The 20174-nt window shown below is 41.9% G+C and overlaps 2 protein-coding genes across 6 annotated transcripts in view; one reads left to right on the top strand and one right to left on the bottom strand.

Moving 5' to 3' along the window:
- Positions 1-1774: 1774 nt before the first annotated feature.
- PARP9 (poly(ADP-ribose) polymerase family member 9) lies at positions 1775-10185 on the top strand. Its single transcript, XM_083574595.1, has 10 exons — positions 1775-1929; positions 3046-3082; positions 3740-4557; positions 4991-5221; positions 5307-5525; positions 6263-6338; positions 6769-7125; positions 8203-8348; positions 8688-8865; positions 9620-10185. The coding sequence occupies exons 1-10, from the start codon at positions 1906-1908 to the stop codon at positions 9955-9957; spliced, it is 2424 nt and encodes an 807-aa protein (XP_083430721.1). The 5' UTR covers positions 1775-1905; the 3' UTR covers positions 9958-10185.
- A 1151-nt stretch (positions 10186-11336) lies between these two features.
- The window catches only part of FAIM (Fas apoptotic inhibitory molecule), an 11328-nt gene continuing 2490 nt past the window's right edge, over positions 11337-20174 (bottom strand). For 3 of the 5 annotated variants that reach the window (XM_083574664.1, XM_083574666.1, XM_083574663.1), the window contains exons 2-5: positions 15534-15657; positions 14628-14856; positions 12691-12740; positions 11337-11790 (exon numbers count right to left, since the gene is read on the bottom strand). In XM_083574664.1, coding sequence (XP_083430790.1) covers positions 11644-11790; positions 12691-12740; positions 14628-14856; positions 15534-15644 — 537 coding nt within the window. In that variant the 5' untranslated portion in view covers positions 15645-15657 and the 3' untranslated portion in view covers positions 11337-11643. Of the gene's footprint in view, positions 11791-12690; positions 12741-14627; positions 14857-15533; positions 15658-16855; positions 16906-20064; positions 20172-20174 lie in introns of those variants that run through there. The other 2 variants (XM_083574665.1, XM_083574662.1) reach the window with 2 other exon arrangements.

Raw genomic sequence — 20174 nt, 5'->3', positions numbered from 1 at the left:
TTTTACTACTTATACCCCCCACATGTGACTGGGTTGCCCCAGCCACTCTGGGCAGCTTCCAATTTGTATAAAAACATAATAAAACGTTAAACATTTTTAAAAACCTCCCTATATAGTGGTACCTCGGGTTAAGTACTTAATTTGTTCCGGAGGTCCGTTCTTAACCTGAAACTGTTCTTAACCTGAAGCACCACTGTAGCTAATGGGGCCTCCTGCTGCCGCTGTGCCGCCGGAGCACGATTTCTGTTCTCATCCTGAAGCAAAGTTCTTACCCTGAAGCACTATTTTTGGGTTAGCAGAGTCTGTAACCTGAAGCGTATGTAACCTGAAGCGTATGTAACCCAATGTACCTCTGTACAGGGTTGCCTTCAGACAGCTCAGGGGTCAGATAACTCCAACATTTCTCCAATTAAAATAGGGACATCCTAAGGAAAAGTGGGACATTCCAATTCAAATCAGAAACCGGGATGGCTTCTCTAAATCAAGGACGTCCCTGGGAAATAGGGACACTTGGAGGGTGTGCACTATAACTCCCTCCACTTAAATCTAGAGTCGTATAGTGGTGGTAAAAGGGGGCGGGTGGGAATGCAAAATAATAGAATCTAAGAACTTTAGCCCCCCTGCAATGTAGGAATATGCAGCTGCGTACGGATCGAACCCGCAACTTTGGCATTATCAGCAGCACCTTCTATCTGGCGCTCCATCCTTTTTGCATTCTAACTAGTGGCCATGAAAGGGTGTTAAATCTGTAAGGTATCCACAGTCACAGTTGCCACAGTTGGAATCTTAGGCCAATCATATTTCCATAGTGGGGTGGTTCCTTTTTATTTCTATTCAACACCTTCCAAATTAGTGTGGATTAAATTTTAGCCAGGCAGCCCAGTCCTAAACACGTTTACTAAGGTGTAAATCCCTTGTGACATGAAGTAACATACCGAGAGCTGGTTTCTTGGCGATGACAAATATGTATCACTTGGAGGCTTTGGGCAAGTTAGTTGGGAGCCCAGAGGACAGGATTACAGTGGTACCTCAGGTTAAGTACTTAATTCGTTCCTGAGGTCTGTTCTTAACCTGAAACTGTTCTTAACCTGAAGCACCACTTTAGCTAATGGGGCCTCCTGCTGCCGCCGTGCCACCGGAGCACGATTTCTGTTCTCATCCTGAAGCAAAGTTCTTAACCTGAAGCACTATTTTTGGGTTAGCGGAGTGTGTAACCTGAAGCGTATGTAACCCAAGGTACCACTGTACTGAATACTGTTAAGAGTTTGGGGTTGGGGGAAGTAGGCTGTGTGCAGAGACCCTTCTAACCCCTGGATCCTAATAAAGTCAAACCTCGATTCCCGAACGGCTCAATTTTGAAACGTTTCGGCTCCCGAACCCCCGGAAGTAAATGTTTTTGAACGTTTTTCGGAAGCCGAATGTCCGACGCAGCTTCTGCTTGAGTGCAGGAACCTTGCAACCAATTGGAACCTGCGCCTTGGTTGTCAAACATTTTGGAAGCCGAATGGGCTTCTGGAACGGATTACATTTGACAACTGAGGTTTGACTGTAAGTGTAAGCATTTTTTAAAAATCAGGGTTGGGGAGTCTGTGGCCTTCTAGATGTTCTTAGACTCCAGTTCCCATCAGCCCCAGCCAACATGGTGGATGGCTTGGAGTGAGGAGAGCTGTGGGCCGCAGGATCCCCACCCCTGCTTCAAAGGACAAGAAGATTGTGATCTGGGAAGCAACTTGACAATGGGGTTGAAGTTCCAGCAGGGGTCTCTATGGCAACCAGACCAGAGGATTCCAAGGCAGGCCAGTGTGGCAAAAGCAGCTCCTTGCTGCTTACCCTAGCCTAGGCCAATGGAAAATGGAGGAGCAAAGCAGCAACATCTAAGAGGGGACAAAAAAGAGGAAATTCAAGATGGGGAACATGATGAAATTGTTGGTAAGTCAACACAAAAGAAAAAAAGGACTGAAACACAGGTTTTGAGTCGTTGAAGTGCGTTGAGTGGAAATGACCAGGCTGAGGGAAGGGGAGCAGGACATTACTTTTTTATTGAACGTGAAAGAAACAAGTTGCTCTGAGGCCTACCTCAGGTTCAGAATATAAACATGACACATGAACAAAACCCCAAATGTCCAGTAATCCCTTCAGCACCTAATTCCACTTTGGAATGAAATGAGAAGCTGGAGGATTGATCTTTACTGGCATATAGTGCATACAGTGACTTCAATCCCAGTCTTACTTAACCTGGGAGTAAGACCTATTGAATACAATAGGATTTATTTCTGAGTAGACAGGGTTAGTCATCCAGCCAGCTGGAGTGACTAGTATGGTCCCTGAGGTATGGTCTGAAGGCAAACCACATAGGGACCCGATCAGCATTGGCATTCTGCTGGCTCTTGAAGACGACACACCTGTTTAGCCAAGCATTCCCCTGAATTTGAACTTATTCATATAGTTGTTTAAATTGCTCTTCTAATTGTTATACTGTTTAATGGGCTGGTTTCTTGTACATTTTAATTATGGATGCTTTTAATACAGTTTATTACCGTAATTTATTGTATTGTGAATGTGAGCTGACAGCTTTGTTTTTTGTTTTGTTTTTCCTTTTCTGTGCTTTCTCTTTAATAAATTTGGAACAATAATCATTAAAAATGGATTCCCGTAATGCTTTAATGGAACTGATTTATAGTGTATTTTAATTACATATGGGTTTTATAATTGGTTTTATACTTGTAAACTGCTTAGAAGCCATTCTGGCATGTAAGCAGCATATTAAAATAAAATATGTTGAAGCCAAGCAGCTCTGGGTTTAGTCAGTGCCTGGATGGGGTACCACACATGTATGCTGCCTTGGCTTCCATGATGAAAGAACTGCACGGTATAAATGTAAGTACAGTAATTAATAGCATTAGCAATATAATACTGTTTTTATTGAATTATTTTCACAGAGGGTGAAGTAGGGCTTTATGAATGAGGATCACAGTCCACAAACATTAACTTCTGGGACATTTGCCAAAGTAATTTTGATTTCGTTTTTTGTTTTTGTTTTTACAGACTTCCAGTTCCGAGACCCCACAAAATGACAATGCAGGTAGATAGTTTTGATACCTTTCATTGCAGATCAAGTATAGGTAGTGGGGAATCTTCCAGGGGTTGCGGGCTCCGTGTTAACTACCCCTGGGATAGTGATTATAAATAGGTTTCTGCTTTTCAGAAGTTGCAGGGGAAAGCCTACGGGACACAGGGATCGAGTTTCTCTCCAGATTCCTATACTGCAGGGTTTCTTGTACTTTGATCCACCTTCTTCGTCTCTTCATCTGTCCTTCTATTCATGTGGAGCTGTGCATGCATAGTCTGCATATTGGGTGAGGGTGTGTGTGTGGATTATAGCCAATATCCGCTTCTCGGCAGCTTCCCCAATTACTGTAAAACCGGCATAGCAACAAGTCACATTTTGTGATGTGATGCTGGAGAATAATTGCTCTAGGCGTTATACTCTCTCAACAACTTTTCTATAGGGGCCGTTAGATACGTAGCATTATTTAAAGAGATCAACATTTCTATTGGTCGGTTAGGTTGAGAGGGCATTTTGCAGTTATAATATATTGGCAAGTAATTTTATTTTCCTGAGCCATTTTGGTGTGGGGGGTGAACATGTGAACATCTAAAACATGTGCAGGTAGAAAGGTTTTATGTAAACCCTCACCCATAACACCACAAAATATGTACTTTGTTTTGTTCCCCCTAGAGATCAGAATGCCAATAGATGAGGAAATGCTATCCATTCCAATCAGCAACAATGTTTATGCAATTCTTAAGAGGAGAGAGAATTACCTGTGTAGTCTGCTCGAAAAGAAGTTTGGCTGCATAACTGTCCTCAAGAGCATCAGGAATCCCACCGAAGTGTATAGGAAAAGCCTGAAGGAAGGAATTGAAGTTTCTGTCTGGGTAGATGATCTTACAAGGCACGAGGCTGATGCTTTGGTGAATGCAGCCAACGAATACCTGCATCACTTTGGAGGCCTTGCATTTGCCCTCCTGAAAGCTGGAGGGCCAGAAATTGAAGAGCACTGCAAGCATTTCATTGAAAAGAACGGACCGCTCAGTGCTGGCCAGATTGCAGTCACTAGTGGAGGAAGACTCCATTGTAAGCAAGTCATCCATGCAGTGGGTCCAAGATGGTCAGAGGAGCAGAGGGAGGAATGTTGCCTCAAGCTTGAAGCAGCCATCATCAATATTCTGAAATATGTCAATGCTCCAGAAAACAATATCAAGTCCGTGGCCATTCCTGCCCTCAGCTCTGGAATCTTCAACTTCCCGCAGGATTTATGTGTTCAAGTCATCGTACGGACTATAAAGAATTTTATTCAGTTAGCTCCGTTATTTGGTTACTTGCAAGAAATCCACCTCGTGAACATTGATGAGACCACAGCTGAAGTCATGAAAAGGGCGTGCGAAGAGTTGCTAGGCACCAACGATGTTGTGCCTCTGGCGGGAGCAGCAGATTCCATCACAGTCAATGATCTCTGTCTCCAGATTAAAAAAGGGAACATAGAAGCACAGCAAGTAGGTTACCGTATTCTTACAGGTGATATGGAGAGGGTGAATATTCATTACTTCCCCCATTAATTGGGTTTTTCAATGTTCACAAGTACCAGACGAGCAGTATTGTGTGAAAACACATTACAGAACATCAGTGATAAAAACAGAATAAAAAACATACTGACAGACAGCCTAATAATAAAATAGTCATCATAATAACAGTCCCCTCCCCCACACTTTCACATGCCATAGATTATTTAATAGCCATAGGCCTGGGTAAAGAGGAATGTTTTTGCCTGGCACCTAAAAACATGTAGTGATGGCGCCAGGCAAGCCTCTCTGGGGAGAGCATTCCACATTCGGGGAGCTACCACATTCCCCAGAGAACCATGCATGTAGAAATCATGCATAGATTCAAAATGAAATCGTTTCTGATTCTTACATCATTCTCTTCCAGGCTGCCATTATTATTAGCTCTGTGACTGTGCAAGATGATCTCTCTCAAGGAACCATCTCAAGAGCAATCCTCGAAAAGGCAGGTCCAGCTATGCAGGAGCAATTTCTCTCTGAGTTACAGAGACTTCCAGCAGATAACCTGAAACTCATATTCACAAAAGGGTGCAATATTGACTGTGAGTTTGTGCTCCATGTGGTATGGCCATCTTACAGTGAATGCAACGCACAGGAGGTGATGGCTTTTTTTCTATTAGCTTTCCATTTCACTGAATGGGGGGGTGGGAATCACCATTATAACTACTTTCCTCCTCCAACAGGCACTAAAAGCTGCAGTTTCTAAAAGTCTTCTCAAGGCTCAAGAGCAGCAGTCCTCATCAGTTTGTTTTCCTCTCCTTGGGATTGAAGATTTACACATGCCAAAGGATGAAGTGGTAGAGATTATGGTGGAGGAAATAATACACTTTGCGGAGGAATATCCTGGGAAGAAGCCTGATGTATTCATTGTGGTTCCTCCAGATGACAGTGATGTTTATGAGGTGAGGTTCTGAATGCTCATGGCAAGTAGCTAAAGATTGGCCATCTAATACAGTGGCCATCTAATACATACGCTTCAGGTTACAGACTCCACTAACCCAGAAATATTACCTCAGGTTAAGAACTTTGCTTCAGGATGAGAACAGAAATTGTGCTCCGGTGGCGCGGCGGCAGCAGGAGGCCCCATTAGCTAAAGTGGTACCTCAGGTTAAGAACAGTTTCAGGTTAAGAACGGACCTCTAGAACGAATTAAGTTCTTAACCCAAGGTACCACTGTAAATGCATCTCTCTAAAACATTTTTCTATAGTTTTATCACTGGTTTCCACATACTGGTGCCCTCCAAATATTTTGGAATACAGCACAACTGTGGTCAGCTCCAGCCAGGATGGCAAAGGTCAAAGATGATGAGAGCTATTGTCCAACAACATACAGATGGTACTAGATTGGAGAAGCCTGGGTTATCACTTGAGATATGCACAATGCTCAGTTTAATATGGGAACTCTCACTACTGCCCATTATACTCATTGTGTGGGATTTTACTGCCTCAGGTCTAATCTTGAACGTGGATATGAAGTAAATGGTGATGGGTTTAGCTTTCTGCAGTGGAAAATGACCATTGTTATTAGATGCTGAAGATTCGTAGTGCTTTGTACACTGCGTCCTAAACTGGCACAATAATCCTTACAACTGAGCCAAAAAAAAAGCAGCAATCGTGTGTGTTTTCTCTCTTTTTAAAGGCTTTCTTCACCAAGCTTATGTCAGTCAAAAACAAACTGGAAGAAAAGATGGACTGCAGCAATATGGATGGCATGGGTAATAAATAAATGGGATGGTTAAAACTGGTTGAGATTCTCTGTATATATATATAAAATATATTTTAATGTTTGACCACAAATAGAACATGTCAGGAATATTAGAAAACTAAGTTTTGTGTAGGTTTTAATGAGGGACTTGAAAGATGAGTGGAGTTGAAGCAGAGGCGGGGAGAATCAGTAGTTGGTAAGAAATAATTCTAGCAAGGGTTCAATTTAGATTTTAGTAGTGGAACACGGTTTCAAAGTCCACTTTTGGTTTTCTTGTAATTTAAACCAATTAGCCCTGTCAAGCAACAGAAAAATAAATCCCCCCCATCATCTATCTGTGTGAGCCCTTCAAATATTTGGCTATCATATCACCTCTTAATTGTCCCTTCTTCATGAGTCATTCACTAACCATTGCAACACCTACCAATAATATTTTTCAGAGGTACAGACTGACATACAAGCCGATGGAGGTTGTGAAAAAAACGGACCATTTGTGGAACTTATTGGACGCAGCCAGGAAACGCTGGAGGCAGCAGGACTGTGGCTCCGAAACATCATACAAGTTGAGGAAAGTCACCGGATTGTTATACAAAATTATAACCTTCTCAACCTTGGCAGTGGTCAGCCAGTTGAGCTGTCTCATCTGCAGCAGCACTTTGGCATAACCATAGTAGAGAGTTTGACCGGGGAGGGTGCAGCCCTCGAGATCGAAGGTTCCCCCCGAGCCGTGATTGATGCAACATTCGCTATCGAATTCATGCTGCAGACTACAGCCAAGCAGGAAATGAAGGCAGACGGTATGTGGGGCTGTATGTACATAAGCACAATGCTGTTATGAAAAATATGTGAACACCTGCTAAGAAAGCATCTGGTGAATAATTTGGCTTATTGATATCCTTCACCTTATACTAAGGGCAGAACAGTTTGAAACCATACAGGCAGTAGCCTTACTCAGTTGCTCTCCCCACCAGGCCATTTCCATCATGCAAGTGGGTGCAAGGGTGAAACCTTTAACCAAACCCTTCCTATACATCACTGTCACTATTCCTGTACCCACCTGGTCCATTGAAGGCTGAACATTTTTATTTTTATTATTTATTAAATTTGTATACTTTCCACAACACGTTTTGAAAGAGCATCGGATATCAATCAGCCAAAGTATTTTATTATTATTATTATCAAATTTGGTGAAGAATTTGGCTTTGCATTGGAAAGCCTTTTCAACTCAAGTAGGCTCTGGGATGTGATTTAGAACCCTGAGAAATCACGGTAAGAGGTTACAGGATTGCAGCCTCAAAGGATTTCAGTTGTCGCTGTCAAAGGAAATATTACCACTCTGTTTAGAAGGGGCCCTTATTAAACAATGAACTCATTGTGCTTACTGTTTTTCCATTTTAATAAGCAAATAGAAGACCAGGCATTACCCGTCTCCAGTAAGCTTACAGTTAATTTTCCAATCTGAAAGTTGCACTACTATTTAGTATTTTATTACCTGCATCTAGGACCTTTGAGAGAGGGACGTGTGTGGCGCTGTGGGTTAAACCACAGAGCCTAGGACTTGCTGATCAGAAGGTTGGTGGTTCGAATCCCTGCGACGGGGTGAGCTCCCGTTGCTCAGTCCCTGCTCCTGCCAACCTAGCAGTTTCAAAGCACGTCAAAGTGCAAGTAGATAAATAGGTACCGCTCCAGCGGGAAGGTAAACGGCATTTCCGTGTGCTGCTCTGGTTCGCCAGAAGCGGCTTAGTCATGCTGGCCACATGACCCGGAAGCTGTACGCCAGCTCCCTCGGCCAGTAAAGCGAGATGAACGCCGCAACCCCAGAGTCGGCCACGACTAGACCTAATGGTCAGGGGTCTCTTTACCTTTACCTTTAGGACCTTTGAGAAACTCTCCTCATCAAGAAGGCTACACAGAAATGGCAAGTAAATACTGTTACCAAGTCACTCCGATAGAGTCATATCTTCAAGAATTCAAGGACAAAGAAAAACAACTTGAAAAAGCTGGCCTCCGGGTTCTGAAGGTAAAGAGATGACCAATGGCAAAGTAATTCTGAAAGAATATTGTGATGTTTTACAAATATCCAAAACCAACAGGAATATAGGAGGGTAAAATCCAAGTCAAACTGATTATTAAAAACTAATAGGTTTTTACCAATATGTGGGTATACTCCTAAATCAAACTCAGACCACATTATTTCATGTAGAGAATAAATTGGAACCTTTTGGTCTTTTTTCATCCTGGAATTTCTATTTTAAAAACAAACAAAAAATGTACTAATAAAAAATGCATTGGAACAGTATGTAATTTTTAGTGTTGCTGCTATTGAGCTGGGCACAACTTACTTTCATTTTCATTGCAGATAGAGAAAATATGCAATCCTCTTTTAGAATCTACCTTCCAAAGGATTAAAATAAAAATTGAAGGAAAAAATGCTGGAATGCCAGTATGCCATAGGCTATACCATCGTGTCCCAGCTCAGTACTGTAGTCTGGTGTGCAAAACGGGATTTCAGAAAACCTACCCCTCCTCCTTACAAGGTAAAGCATGCATATACCCATGAAAAGCAAAAAAACCCCAGAAAATCAGTAGATTATCTTCAAACAATTTGACTGCCATGTTGATGCATTCATCACAGGTGTTCAAGTACATTAATTAAAAGCTTAAAAAGCTAGCTAAATAAAATATAAAATCAAGTGGTACCTATCTGGTTCTTACAATTATCACTTGGCCTCACAGTAAGATTTAGCTTTTCCTCTGTAAACCCTAAACTGATCTAGAGTTAGACTGCAGTGTCCATTGCTGCCACCAGGGCTGGTGTAGCTAGTGGGCAGTGTGAATCTGTTGCCTCTGGTGGCAAAAGGCTCTGAGGTGGTGCCCAGGTGGGTGCTCTGCCTGCCCAACTGCCTCCACTGCCGGCATCAGGGCAGATTTCACACGAGATCCCACAAGATCTTGTAGTGCGTGCAAAATCTCATCTGAAATCAGTGCCACTGCTCCACCAATAGCGGTGGAGCAGCACTTCCCATCTTGTCTCAAGCAGCAAAATCAGATGTGCTGCTCCCGATTGCCACCATTATTGCAATGTTTGCAATTGTTAAAATAATTCTAATACTAGCAGTTTCCCAGCATGTCCTTAAGGCTTGTTCAGTTATTACTTGGTCCTCTTATTTCCATTCAGGGAGGGAGTGGGAGCAGACCAAGTCATATTCAGAAGCAATTAGTCTTGCATACTGCTACCATAATGAAAACATGTCTCTGTTTAAACCGTCTGTGTTTTGCATTGTTTTCCAGACCAGAAATATGGAGCTGGCATCTACTTTAACAAGAACCCCAGGAACCTTGTAACAGATACCAGGGAAAAATGTGAAATGGACCACTTGATCTGTGTGTTTGAGGCTGAAGTTGTAACAGGCTCGTATACAAGGGGCAATCGAAGCTATGTTGCACCACCATTAATTAGTGCAAGTAGCATGAAACTCTATGACAGTGTTGTTGACGATATTCACAACCCTGAAATCTTCGTCATTTTCAATAGGGAGCAAGCTCTCCCGCTGTATTTGTTGACTTGTTCCCTGCTTTGGAATCCAGTGCAGAAGACCCAGTTGGAACCATCAGCTCAGAATCTATGAGGCCTTAAAGTTCAACACATGATAGGTACTAGGTTCTATGAGTTAGGTTTAAATAATTTATGTATATGGCAGTTCTCCGATGCAGTGAAAAATCTTGACTTGTTACAATCTTGAAGTATCGTTATTGCTTAATAAGCAATCTCAGCATGGGAAGCTTTAATTTGATTTAAAAGAGAACTGCTGCATTCACAACCCAAGTTCTTATATTAAAATGCCAACTTCAAACCATCTGCAAATGTTTGGGTTTTTTTTTCTGTACAAGAATATAATAGCAAGTGCTTCATGCAGTTCAGGATCAGCTTTTGTCTAAGTGCCAGAGATGCTGCTTTTAGAAATTTAAAACTTCAGAAAATTCCAAGTAACTTTGTATTTCTAGAATGTCTTTGATGTTAAGGGTGAATACTCCCAGAAAAAAACACTGCTGGTAGGTCTCTTGACTTATTTGACAGATCCAACAATGTTTGTAATCCCAGTTAACAACAAGCAATAAAAGGCTCCCCGCTTAGCAACAACTAAGTGTCTTCCCCCTAAAATTGGCTGCTGAAAACAAAGAAAGCTTTAAAGCAAGCCAATTGTATGTGAGAGAGGATGTGTAGGTGTATGCAGGCACTAGAAACAAATTCCTGAGCAAGCAAAAGCTGCACCTCACTCATTGGGTTGACTTCCAAATAAATATTCATAAGATTGTGCTACAAGTGTATGATGTAACATGTCCAGCCACTATTTTGGAAGTGGTAGACTTTGGAGCACAAGTGAGATTTCATTTTTCTCAAGCCTGAAGTTTGCTTGCCCCCCCCTTTTAAAGATTTCAGTAGTTCAATACTATGTAATATGCACAGTCACCTGAAACTTCCAGTCTGCTACAGAAAACCCCCAGCATATTTGTTTTTGCATCTATTTTTTTAATTTCCTAAAGGCAAACACTGGATTTTGAAAATGCACATGACTCATCCTCCCTTGTGTAGTTGCATGCATGGGAGCAGATCATTCAGCTCAATGGACTACCTTTCCTTGCTGCAAGTGCCCCACTATAACCTGCTATATAGGAGTGGCGTTTGTGCCTCCCATATGTAGATGCAGCCACATCACTCACTACTCACTAGGCCCATGTGCTCAGGCTGGAAGGGAAGGACTGGCTGGATCTACACCTGGGAGAGACACATGGGGCTCCCAGAGCAGGTCATAGCTGGGCACTTGAGCTCAGCAGAAAGCTGCAGGAAAAAGGCAACCCATGCAGACATGGTTCAAGTATTATTGATAAGCAAAGTTGTAAAAAGGCTTACTGAAAGAAAAAACTTCATTAGTTATACATTCCAGTTTTCTAAGGACGCAACACACTTATTTTAAAGAGGATATAAAAAGAATATGACATTCTAACATTTAAATGAACAAATTTCACTACTATGTTTTATTCTGCACTTATTAAAATTTTCCATGTAAACAATTTCTACATTGGTCAAAGTTCCTCTTTAGTGTTCTAATATATAAATTCTTTTTACAAAAAAGACAACATATTCTCATCTGGTCCTTCAATAAATTTCATATACAGCAGCTAGAAAATAAGAACAGCACAAACTGAATATTCCATGAAGTATATATTAAAGTATATATTAAAGTAGTCAATTACCACAGCAATTGAAAATCCCTGATCTTTGTATCTGCAATAGTCAGAATAATGGAAAGCTATTACAAAGGTGCTGTGATTTCTTCATCATCTACAACAAGCATATGAAGAATTCCTTCTCTTCTTTTCCCACTGCTGACAGCTTTAATGCAACAGTTATGCTTTCCAATACTGAAATGTGTTTCTGTCCCATCATCTACAAATTCTCCCTGGTACAAAAAAGGAAAAATAAATGTTGAACAGGTGATCAAATGTATTCAAATACTCTAATTGTTCATTAACCACCAAAAGATTGTTCTAAAAGCAAGGGTGGCTAACCTGTAACCCTCCAGATGTTACTGCATTACAACTCCCATACAGCTCCCTGATCATTGCCCAGGTGAGCTGAGGTTGATGGGAATTGTAGTTCAGCTCCATCAGGAGGGCCACAGGTTCTAATACACGGGCAAACGTATTCAAAGTCATCACAATGCACTTCATAGAGCAGCACCGAGCTTAGATTGTCATGAAATTGGTTAGATTTTAAAGGTTTCATTGCTGACCAATGCTCTGTTCCCAAGTTTTATAAATTCCAAAGTGAATGAACTGTTTAATTGTTCCATTTCCTATGGAGGAAATTTATCGCACACTGGTGGCCTAATGTGTAGTCTATGTCACAAAGACAAGATAATAAATGTTTCCTATGTTTGAATAACACTTAAAAACACTTAAATACCATTCTATAAGTGAGTAGCTTTTAAAATTGTTCCCTCATTTAAAAGTCTTTCAGTCAACCCTGGAATGGACTCCCTGGGAAGATGATGGACTATCCTTCCTTAGAGGTTTTTAAACAGAGGCTGGATGGCCATTTGTTCTGGATGCTTTAGCTGAGATTTCTGCACAGGAGGGGGTTGGAGTAGCTGAGCCTGAGGTCCTTTCCAACTCTACAATTCTATGAAAGAAGGAACTGGTCAAGTGTACATTTCCTTGCTTTTAAGGGTATTTAAACCAAGTTCAAATTCTTCACTTATGGAGGGGGTGCGGATAACATTGAATATGCATCTCTTAATTGTAACTTTAGTCCATTTTAATTTAAAAGTTTTCATTTTGGAGTATCTATGGTTACATACCGCCGTTTCCACTTTTTTACCATTGCACCAGACATCCATTGTGTCTTTTTCTGTTAAAAAAAATAAAAGGACTGTCACTTAATCATAACATTTTCTTATCTTAAAAACTATTTACTATAACGTATGCATGTCAGATATGTCCAGACCAAGGCTTCCCATTTTGTATCTTATATTTAATTTTGATTTAGGGCTTGTCCACAATTTCAGCCATTATTTAGCTACGAATTCATTTCTTCTCCATTCAAATTAGACCACAGTAATCCACACCTGCATGTATTTAAATCTGTATATGAGGAGCAACTTTGGTCTTTCCCTTTCATCCCAGTAGGCATTCTCTTTAGTGTTTTTGTTCCAGCCTTCCAGCTTGTTAATTCTATTATGCTGCATACATCTTTTTTTTTTTTTTTAAATCACCACCCAGGAAGTGTCCAAAAGCACAAAGACAGGCAATTTTAAATTCTCAACACACTCTTTCTTGCTGTTCCATGCCTGTGTCTTGTGAAAATCCAATCTTATCCATTGAACTGAACCGCAGTTAAGCAAAATCTCCCTTCAGATTTTCTGTGCATAGCCGATTCAATGGGTAACATCAGATTTTTGCCAGGCACAACTGTGGGACAATGATAAAAACTCTCAGTTGCAGGGGAACCAATTAGTACACAACATGATAAAAGTACAGGTGAAGCAAAAGTGTGGATGAGCTCTATATCAAGTGTAGTTTTGCACCTTAGCTAGAGTGATGAAGACAATGCTTTGTACAGCCACAGTCAAAGCCAGTAAGATTATGATAACATGAGGTTTTTCTTCCTAATGGACATGTTGGAGCCTAACAAGTTGTGTGTTAATCTACCTGTGGGGTTGCCACCAACTAATCTCACCTCAGTAAGTTTTGTAAAGAGAAAATATGGGATGTAATGTTCAGGGTTCTCATAGTGCTTGTAGGGGGCAGAGAAATACAGGTGTGAGAGTGTCATTTTTTTCTTCTACCAGAGCATGGGTTAGTAGCATTCCCAGATCTCTGTAAATGCTAGCTATGCCCTTGAACAAGTTAGATGGTGCAGGGCATACTTTAAAGAGAGCTAAGAATATTGAGACAAGCATTGGGGCTTGTGTACTCTCCCTTTCTTCTGATCTCGCATGGCAGGAAGAATTTTTTAAATATATGTTTACTGGCTTTTGAGAAATAAAGAAGTAAAAAGTCAATAAGATTTCCAAATCAATCAAAAGGGGGGGGGGGAGTAACTGTAACCATAACTGTGATTGAGTATATAATCTTCATCTTCAGTATGCATTAAGAAATAAATATGGAACAATGGGTCAGAGTTTAAATCAGTTGGTTGGGGAAGGAGAGAACTTTGAAAGTACAGTGGTACCTCGGGTTACATACGCTTCAGGTTACATACGCTTCAGGTTACAGACTCCACCAACCCAGAAATAGTGCTTCAGGTTAAGAACTTTGCTTCAGGATGAGAACAGAAATTGTGTTCCGGCAGCATGGCAGCAGCAGCTGAAGTGGTGCTTCAGGTTAAGAACAGTTTCAGGTTAAGTATGGACCTCCGGAACGAATTAAGTACTTAACCCGAGGTACCACTGTAATCCAGTTTAGCATTACATGCAAATGTCATCCAGTGCCACTAATAAACAAGCCAATGGTAAAATGATCACTAACTCAGATTACTAAAACATACAGAAGTGTTCATATGTTTTTTTCCATATCAAAAAGGCCCTTCACTAATTCCCAGGAGGTTCTAATGATACTCAGAGCTCTCCAGGATCAGGCTCCAATGAGATATTTGTTTTATAGTTTGTTTCAAATAAAGGAGTCACAACAAAAATCAGTGCTCTTGGAACGGCACCACAGCATGACTAAACAAAATATATGGGAATATATCGGACCATACAAAAGGCAAACATGGAACTATGTAAGAATAACCTACCTAATACAACCCTGTAATCTGTACAATCCAAGTGTAACATCCAAGTACTTGTTGTTTTTGACCTGTTCTCCATGTATTTTGTGAGGCTCTTGCCATTAATTTCCAAGGTATATTCATATGCAAAGCCACTGACAGCATCAATGTTAATAGTAGCCTTTGTTTTAGATGTTCCGACAGTAAATGTCTCTTTCCCCACTAATTTGAACATCCATTCTTTTCTCATTATTTCCTGAAGAGAAAAATAATAGCACTGATGTCAACATATATATTTGCTTCAGTACGGAAAAAAGGAAACATCACATAGCTTTCTGTTTGTTTACATCATAAAAAGAAAGCTTGATCTCAAGTACACATTTCAGTTTAATAAAAGTGTTACATTACAAGGGAAGGTAATACAACAGACTGTCTTGAGCAACTGGATGGGGTATTTTGACACACACCAGGAAGTACAGTTTTGCTTTGTCCCCCCTGCCCCACCTTGGTTTTAATGTACAGTGGTACCTCGGGTTACATACGCTTCAGGTTACATATGCTTCAGGTTACACACTCTGCTAACCCAGAAATAGTACATCGGGTTAAGAACTTTGCTTCAGGATGAGAACAGAAATCGTGCTCCGTCGGCACAGCAGCAGCAGGAGGCCCCATTAACTAAAGTGGTCCTTCAGGTTAAGAACGGACCTCCAGAACGAATTAAGTACTTAACTCGAGGTACCACTGTACATGTTTTAGATTTTAGACCAAGACTTTAAATCCACATTACAGATCAGTGACAAATTTAATCTAACAAACATCACAGAAAATAACCTCTTAAGGACTATTGTTTGGTAAACTAGGTTAACTAGGTTTTACTGATGTAAAAAAACTCACTGTTTTTCATACTGTGTGCTTTTCATGTAAGAATCCTACCTTTCCATCCACATACACAACACGTTTTCCTGAGGTGGTCCCATGTTCAAACTCAATTTTGTGGATGCCATCACTTAAACCTACTTCCCAGATAGCCACTAGGTCCGTCATTCTGTCCAGGTAGCTGCAGGAATATATGTTTAAATACAACTGATTAATTAGTCCACAATTCAGAGACCCCCTTTAGGTATGTACAAAAATCTGCACATGTATACTCCATACCCCAAACAGATCTTTATTCTGAAGTCTGCTTCTGAACAGCTTCCAAATATTGTCCTCAGGTTTTGTGAGACCTCTTTGGAAAGAGGGATATTAAAGGCTACATTCCACTTGCCCTTGAAAACCTATCAAATGGTGCCTTAATCCTGTAGTGTTGTTTTTATTTAGGTAGTCTTTACCTCCTCACCCAAATTCTAAGCTACGAGGAACACAGCAATAATCAAATTATATTAGAAATGGAACAATACTCAGCTCACAGGACAGCCTGAACTAGAATTTTTTTTGTAGGCATTTACTTTGACAAATACAAATAGGATGGAATCTAATTTGGACCCTTGGACTCTAGAAATGCTTTTGATCTAACACAGACATACACTAATAGAGGACATAGGGAGGCAATTTTGTTGATCATCCTCCAGCCTCCTGAAAACCAGCTCCTTAGAGCTGGATAACTCTCCAAAACAGTGTGCAAGGTGGCATAGTGGTTTGCAGGGGGAAATCAGCAAACATTATCTCCCCTCTTCCACTGGTAGACATCTCTACTGCATTAAAAATCGAAGTGTATTGCACCCAAAATTATTTAAATAATGCTTTCCTTTATCAAATAGATCCCCTTAAATAAATCAACTTTTTGAACAGGCTCCAATTGTTATCTGTGTCACTGTAATTAAGTTTAGTAGTAAACCCAGAAATAGTGCTTTTTCATATTTTTAAAAATTATTTCATTTTATATGCATTACAAATATAACAGACAAAAAGTTAAAGATGAAAAACAAAACTATAAAATAGGCATGTAGAATGAGTAAGTTGCACTTGAGTTAAAATAGCTAAGTCCAAGTAAAGACTGTCAACTTTATTAAATCAAGTATAATTCTAGATGAAATAGTTATTTTTATAGTTTTCTTGGCCAGTATTTGCAACCTAAAATATAAAGAATGAAAACATAGCTCAAGTTAAAATTCTGTTTGCATCTCAAATTAACTCATCTTATATGCATATTACAGTAAGCCTACTATTTAAACTATATTGATAGCACAAATCCTATCACTATTAACATCTGGGAAGGCTTTCCCAGACCTCTTACAGCACAGACTACTTTTTACCTTACATCATCTTCATAGTCAGTACTCTCATCACGGGATGCCATAGCAATCAAAACAGGCTTTAATCCATTTAGCAGCAAGAAAAGAAAAAGCAGAACACTAGCAGCAGCAAAGAGATGTTGAAAACTATAACTCCAGGTTAATTAGGAAGAAATCCTTTCCCAGTTTTCATCTTGTTTAAACATTATGGTTAGGATTCTTATAGGATTAAACACTGTTAAATATAATGTAATAAATCTGTCCATTATGGCAGTGCACAAAGTAGTGGCAAATATAAATCACTTAGATCTACAGGCTTATAAAGTACTAGATTGTTTTACTAGGGCTGTGTATGCAACACTTCTTTCTAGAATAACTGAAGACTGAGTACCGTATTTTTCGCCCTATAAGACGCACTTTTCCCCCTCCAAAAATGAAGGGGAAATGTGTGTGCGTCTTATGGGGCGAATGCAGGCTCCTTGGCTTCAGCGACAGCAACGCGAAGCTTCCGAAGCCTGTGCTCCGGAGGCTTTGCGTTGCTTCCGCTGAAGCCAGGAGAGTCTGCTCTTTGAGGCTGGCAGTGAGGGAAAGCAGTGCTTCCCCCATGGCCAGCCCCAGAGGATGGGGGGCAGCGGGAAGGCGTGCGACGCCTTCCCGCTACTCTCCGACCCGGCTTTGAGGCTGGCGGGGGGGGGGGGAGCAGCGCTTCCCCCATGGCCAGCCCCAGAGGATGGGGGGCAGCGGGAAGGCGCACGATGCCTTCCCGCTACTCTCTGACCCGGGTTGGAGGCTGGCATGGGGGAAAGCAGCGCTTCCCCCATCGCCAGCCCCAGAGGATGGGGGGCAGCGGGAAGGCGCGCGAAGCCTTCCCGCTACTCTCCAACCCGGCTTTGAGGCTGGCGGTGGGGAAAACAGCGCTTCCCCCATCGCCAGCCCCAGAGGATGGGGGGCAGCGGGAAGGCGCGCGACACCTTCCCGCTACTCTCCAACCCTCCTGTGGGCTTTTGCGGGAGATGGGGGAATTTCCCCACCTCCCACAAAAGCAGGCAAAAGCCGTGCGCTCTTTAAAGGGGGTCCGCGGCTTCTGCTGGCTTTTCTAGGAGGTGGGGGAATTTCCCCACCTTGTAGAAAAGCCCGTAGGAGCCGTGCAGCCTTTAAAGAGCGCGCCGCTCTTGGGGGCTTTTCCCCGAGGGAGATGGGACTGACTGGCCGAGTCTGTCCCTTCTCCCTCCTGTGGGTTTTTGCGGGAGATGGGGGAATTCCCCCACCTCCAGCAAAAGCAGGCAAAAGCCGCTCGCTCTTTAAAGGTGCCCGCGGCTTCTGCTGGCTTTTCTAGGAGGTGGGGGAATTCCCCCACCTTGTAGAAAAGCCCGCAGGAGCCGCGCACCCTTTGAAGAGCGCGCCGCTCTTGGGGGCTTTTCCCCGAGGAGGGAGAAGGGACTGACTGGCCGTTTCAGTCCCTTTTCCCTCCTGGTCGAAAAGCCCGTAGGAGTCGCGCACGGCTCCTGTGGGCTTTTGCGGGAGGTGGGGGAATTCCGCCACCTCCCGCAAAAGCAGGGAGAAGGTCTTGGAGTAGCGCACAGGCTGCGTGCAGCCTGTCCGCTGCTCCCAGAGCTGCGGGGGGGGGGGTGTCATATTTTTTCCTTGATTTCCCCCCCTGAAAACTAGGTGCGTCCTATGGGCCGGTGCGTCCAATAAGGCAAAAAATACGGTAATTGCTTTTTCTATATAGTCTGCACAAAATCTAGATCTATTGGATATATTTTTGCTCCTGAAAACTGCTAATTGAGAAACAGAATTCATTCCAAAAATAATAAAAGATCATTGCAGATTGTTTCCGCAGTATCCTGCAGTGTGTCCAATGAAAACAGATGTACATGGTCCATACAATGGGAGGTGTACCCTCACATGCCCAATACAGTGGTACCTCGGGTTGCATATGCTTCGGGTTACATACGCTTCAGGTTACAGACTCCGCTAACCCAGAAATATTACCTTGGGTTAAGAACTTAGCTTCAGGATGAAAACAGAAATCATGCAGCAGCGACGCAGCGGCAGCAGGAGGCCCCATTAGCTAAAGTGGTGCTTCAGGTTAAGAACAGTTTCAGGTTAAGAACAGACCTCCAGAACAAATTAAGTTCTTAACCCGAGGTACCACTGTAATCTTGTGAACAGGCATATGCTGTACAAAGATCACTATCAACATTTCATTCATCATTCACCCGAGACTTGTTCAGGGAAGAAAAAGTGTGAATAATCTAATCAAGGGAAGAATCTTCTAATGCATAACAATAACCACACCCATTCTTGTGGATCACAAGATCTAGAATTGATCTATATTGAAAGCAACATGTTGCAACATGTTGAGGACCAGCATGAACGATTCAAGATTGAGAAAAGTCACATTTTTATCCTACAAATGGATTAGTGTGTACACAGCTCAAGTTTTTATTTGCTAGTTATTCATAATGTTTCAAGTTACATCAGCTTTGCAACTATGTTATAGGCTCTCAATGACTTTTACAAACATACTGTCTAGACTCTAGACAGTTGTATTTTAACAATTTGGAGCAAAGAGATGGCCTGAAAGGACAGTTTTGCCAGAAGGTATCTACTCAACACAAACTACAAAGTGATGGCTATAAACAAACCTGAGTTACATCATGGCTCTGGATTGGTTTGACAGCTCTCCCAAGTGTTGAACATGTAGTGATAAGTGATGCTTTATATTGAGACTTAAAGGTAAAGGTAAAGGGACCCCTGACCATTAGGTCCAGTCGTGGCCAACTCTGGGGTTATGGCGCTCATCTCGCTTTATTGGCCGCTTTATTGGTCATGTGGCCAGCATGACTAAGCCGCTTCTGGCGAACCAGAGCAGCGCACGGAAACGCCGTTTACCTTCCCGCCGGAGTGGTACCTATTTATCTACTTGCACTTTGATGTGCTTCGAACTGCTAGATTGGCAGGAGCAGGGACTGAGCAATGGGAGCTCACCCCATCGTGGGGATTTGAACCGCCAACCTTCTGATTGAACCACCAACCTTCTGATTTTGCAAACCCACTTTAAAACATGGCTTTGGGGTGGGGGTGGGGGTGGGGACTGTGGCAATCTCAATTAGCTTTAAAGACAGGTTGCTTATTTGGAACATTATTTGAGAAGTCATCTATGCACACACACACATATGGGATATCCACCTGCACAGAACAGCAAGCAATTAAGAAACTCTTACCTGGAACCTGCCAGACAACAATGGAGATATCAATAAAGCTAGGCAGGCAAGCAAGTGAAAACCTAGCAGCTACAGACTGATAAGAGTGCTGGAAAAATAGACCAGTGATG

The sequence above is a fragment of the Podarcis filfolensis genome (genome assembly GCF_964270895.1).
Source record: "Podarcis filfolensis genome assembly, chromosome: 1".
Lineage (NCBI taxonomy): Eukaryota > Metazoa > Chordata > Lepidosauria > Squamata > Lacertidae > Podarcis > Podarcis filfolensis.
This window is presented reverse-complemented; position numbering and strand designations above follow the sequence as displayed.

Excerpts from the sequence above, each read along its gene's own strand:
- PARP9 (XM_083574595.1), top strand. The coding sequence starts at position 1,906 with ATGGGGAACATGATGAAATTGTTG. Across the intron at positions 5,526-6,262 it reads ATGACAGTGATGTTTATGAG|GCTTTCTTCACCAAGCTTAT; the intron begins GTGAGGTTCTGA and ends CTCTTTTTAAAG. Across the intron at positions 8,349-8,687 it reads CTGGCCTCCGGGTTCTGAAG|ATAGAGAAAATATGCAATCC; the intron begins GTAAAGAGATGA and ends TTTTCATTGCAG.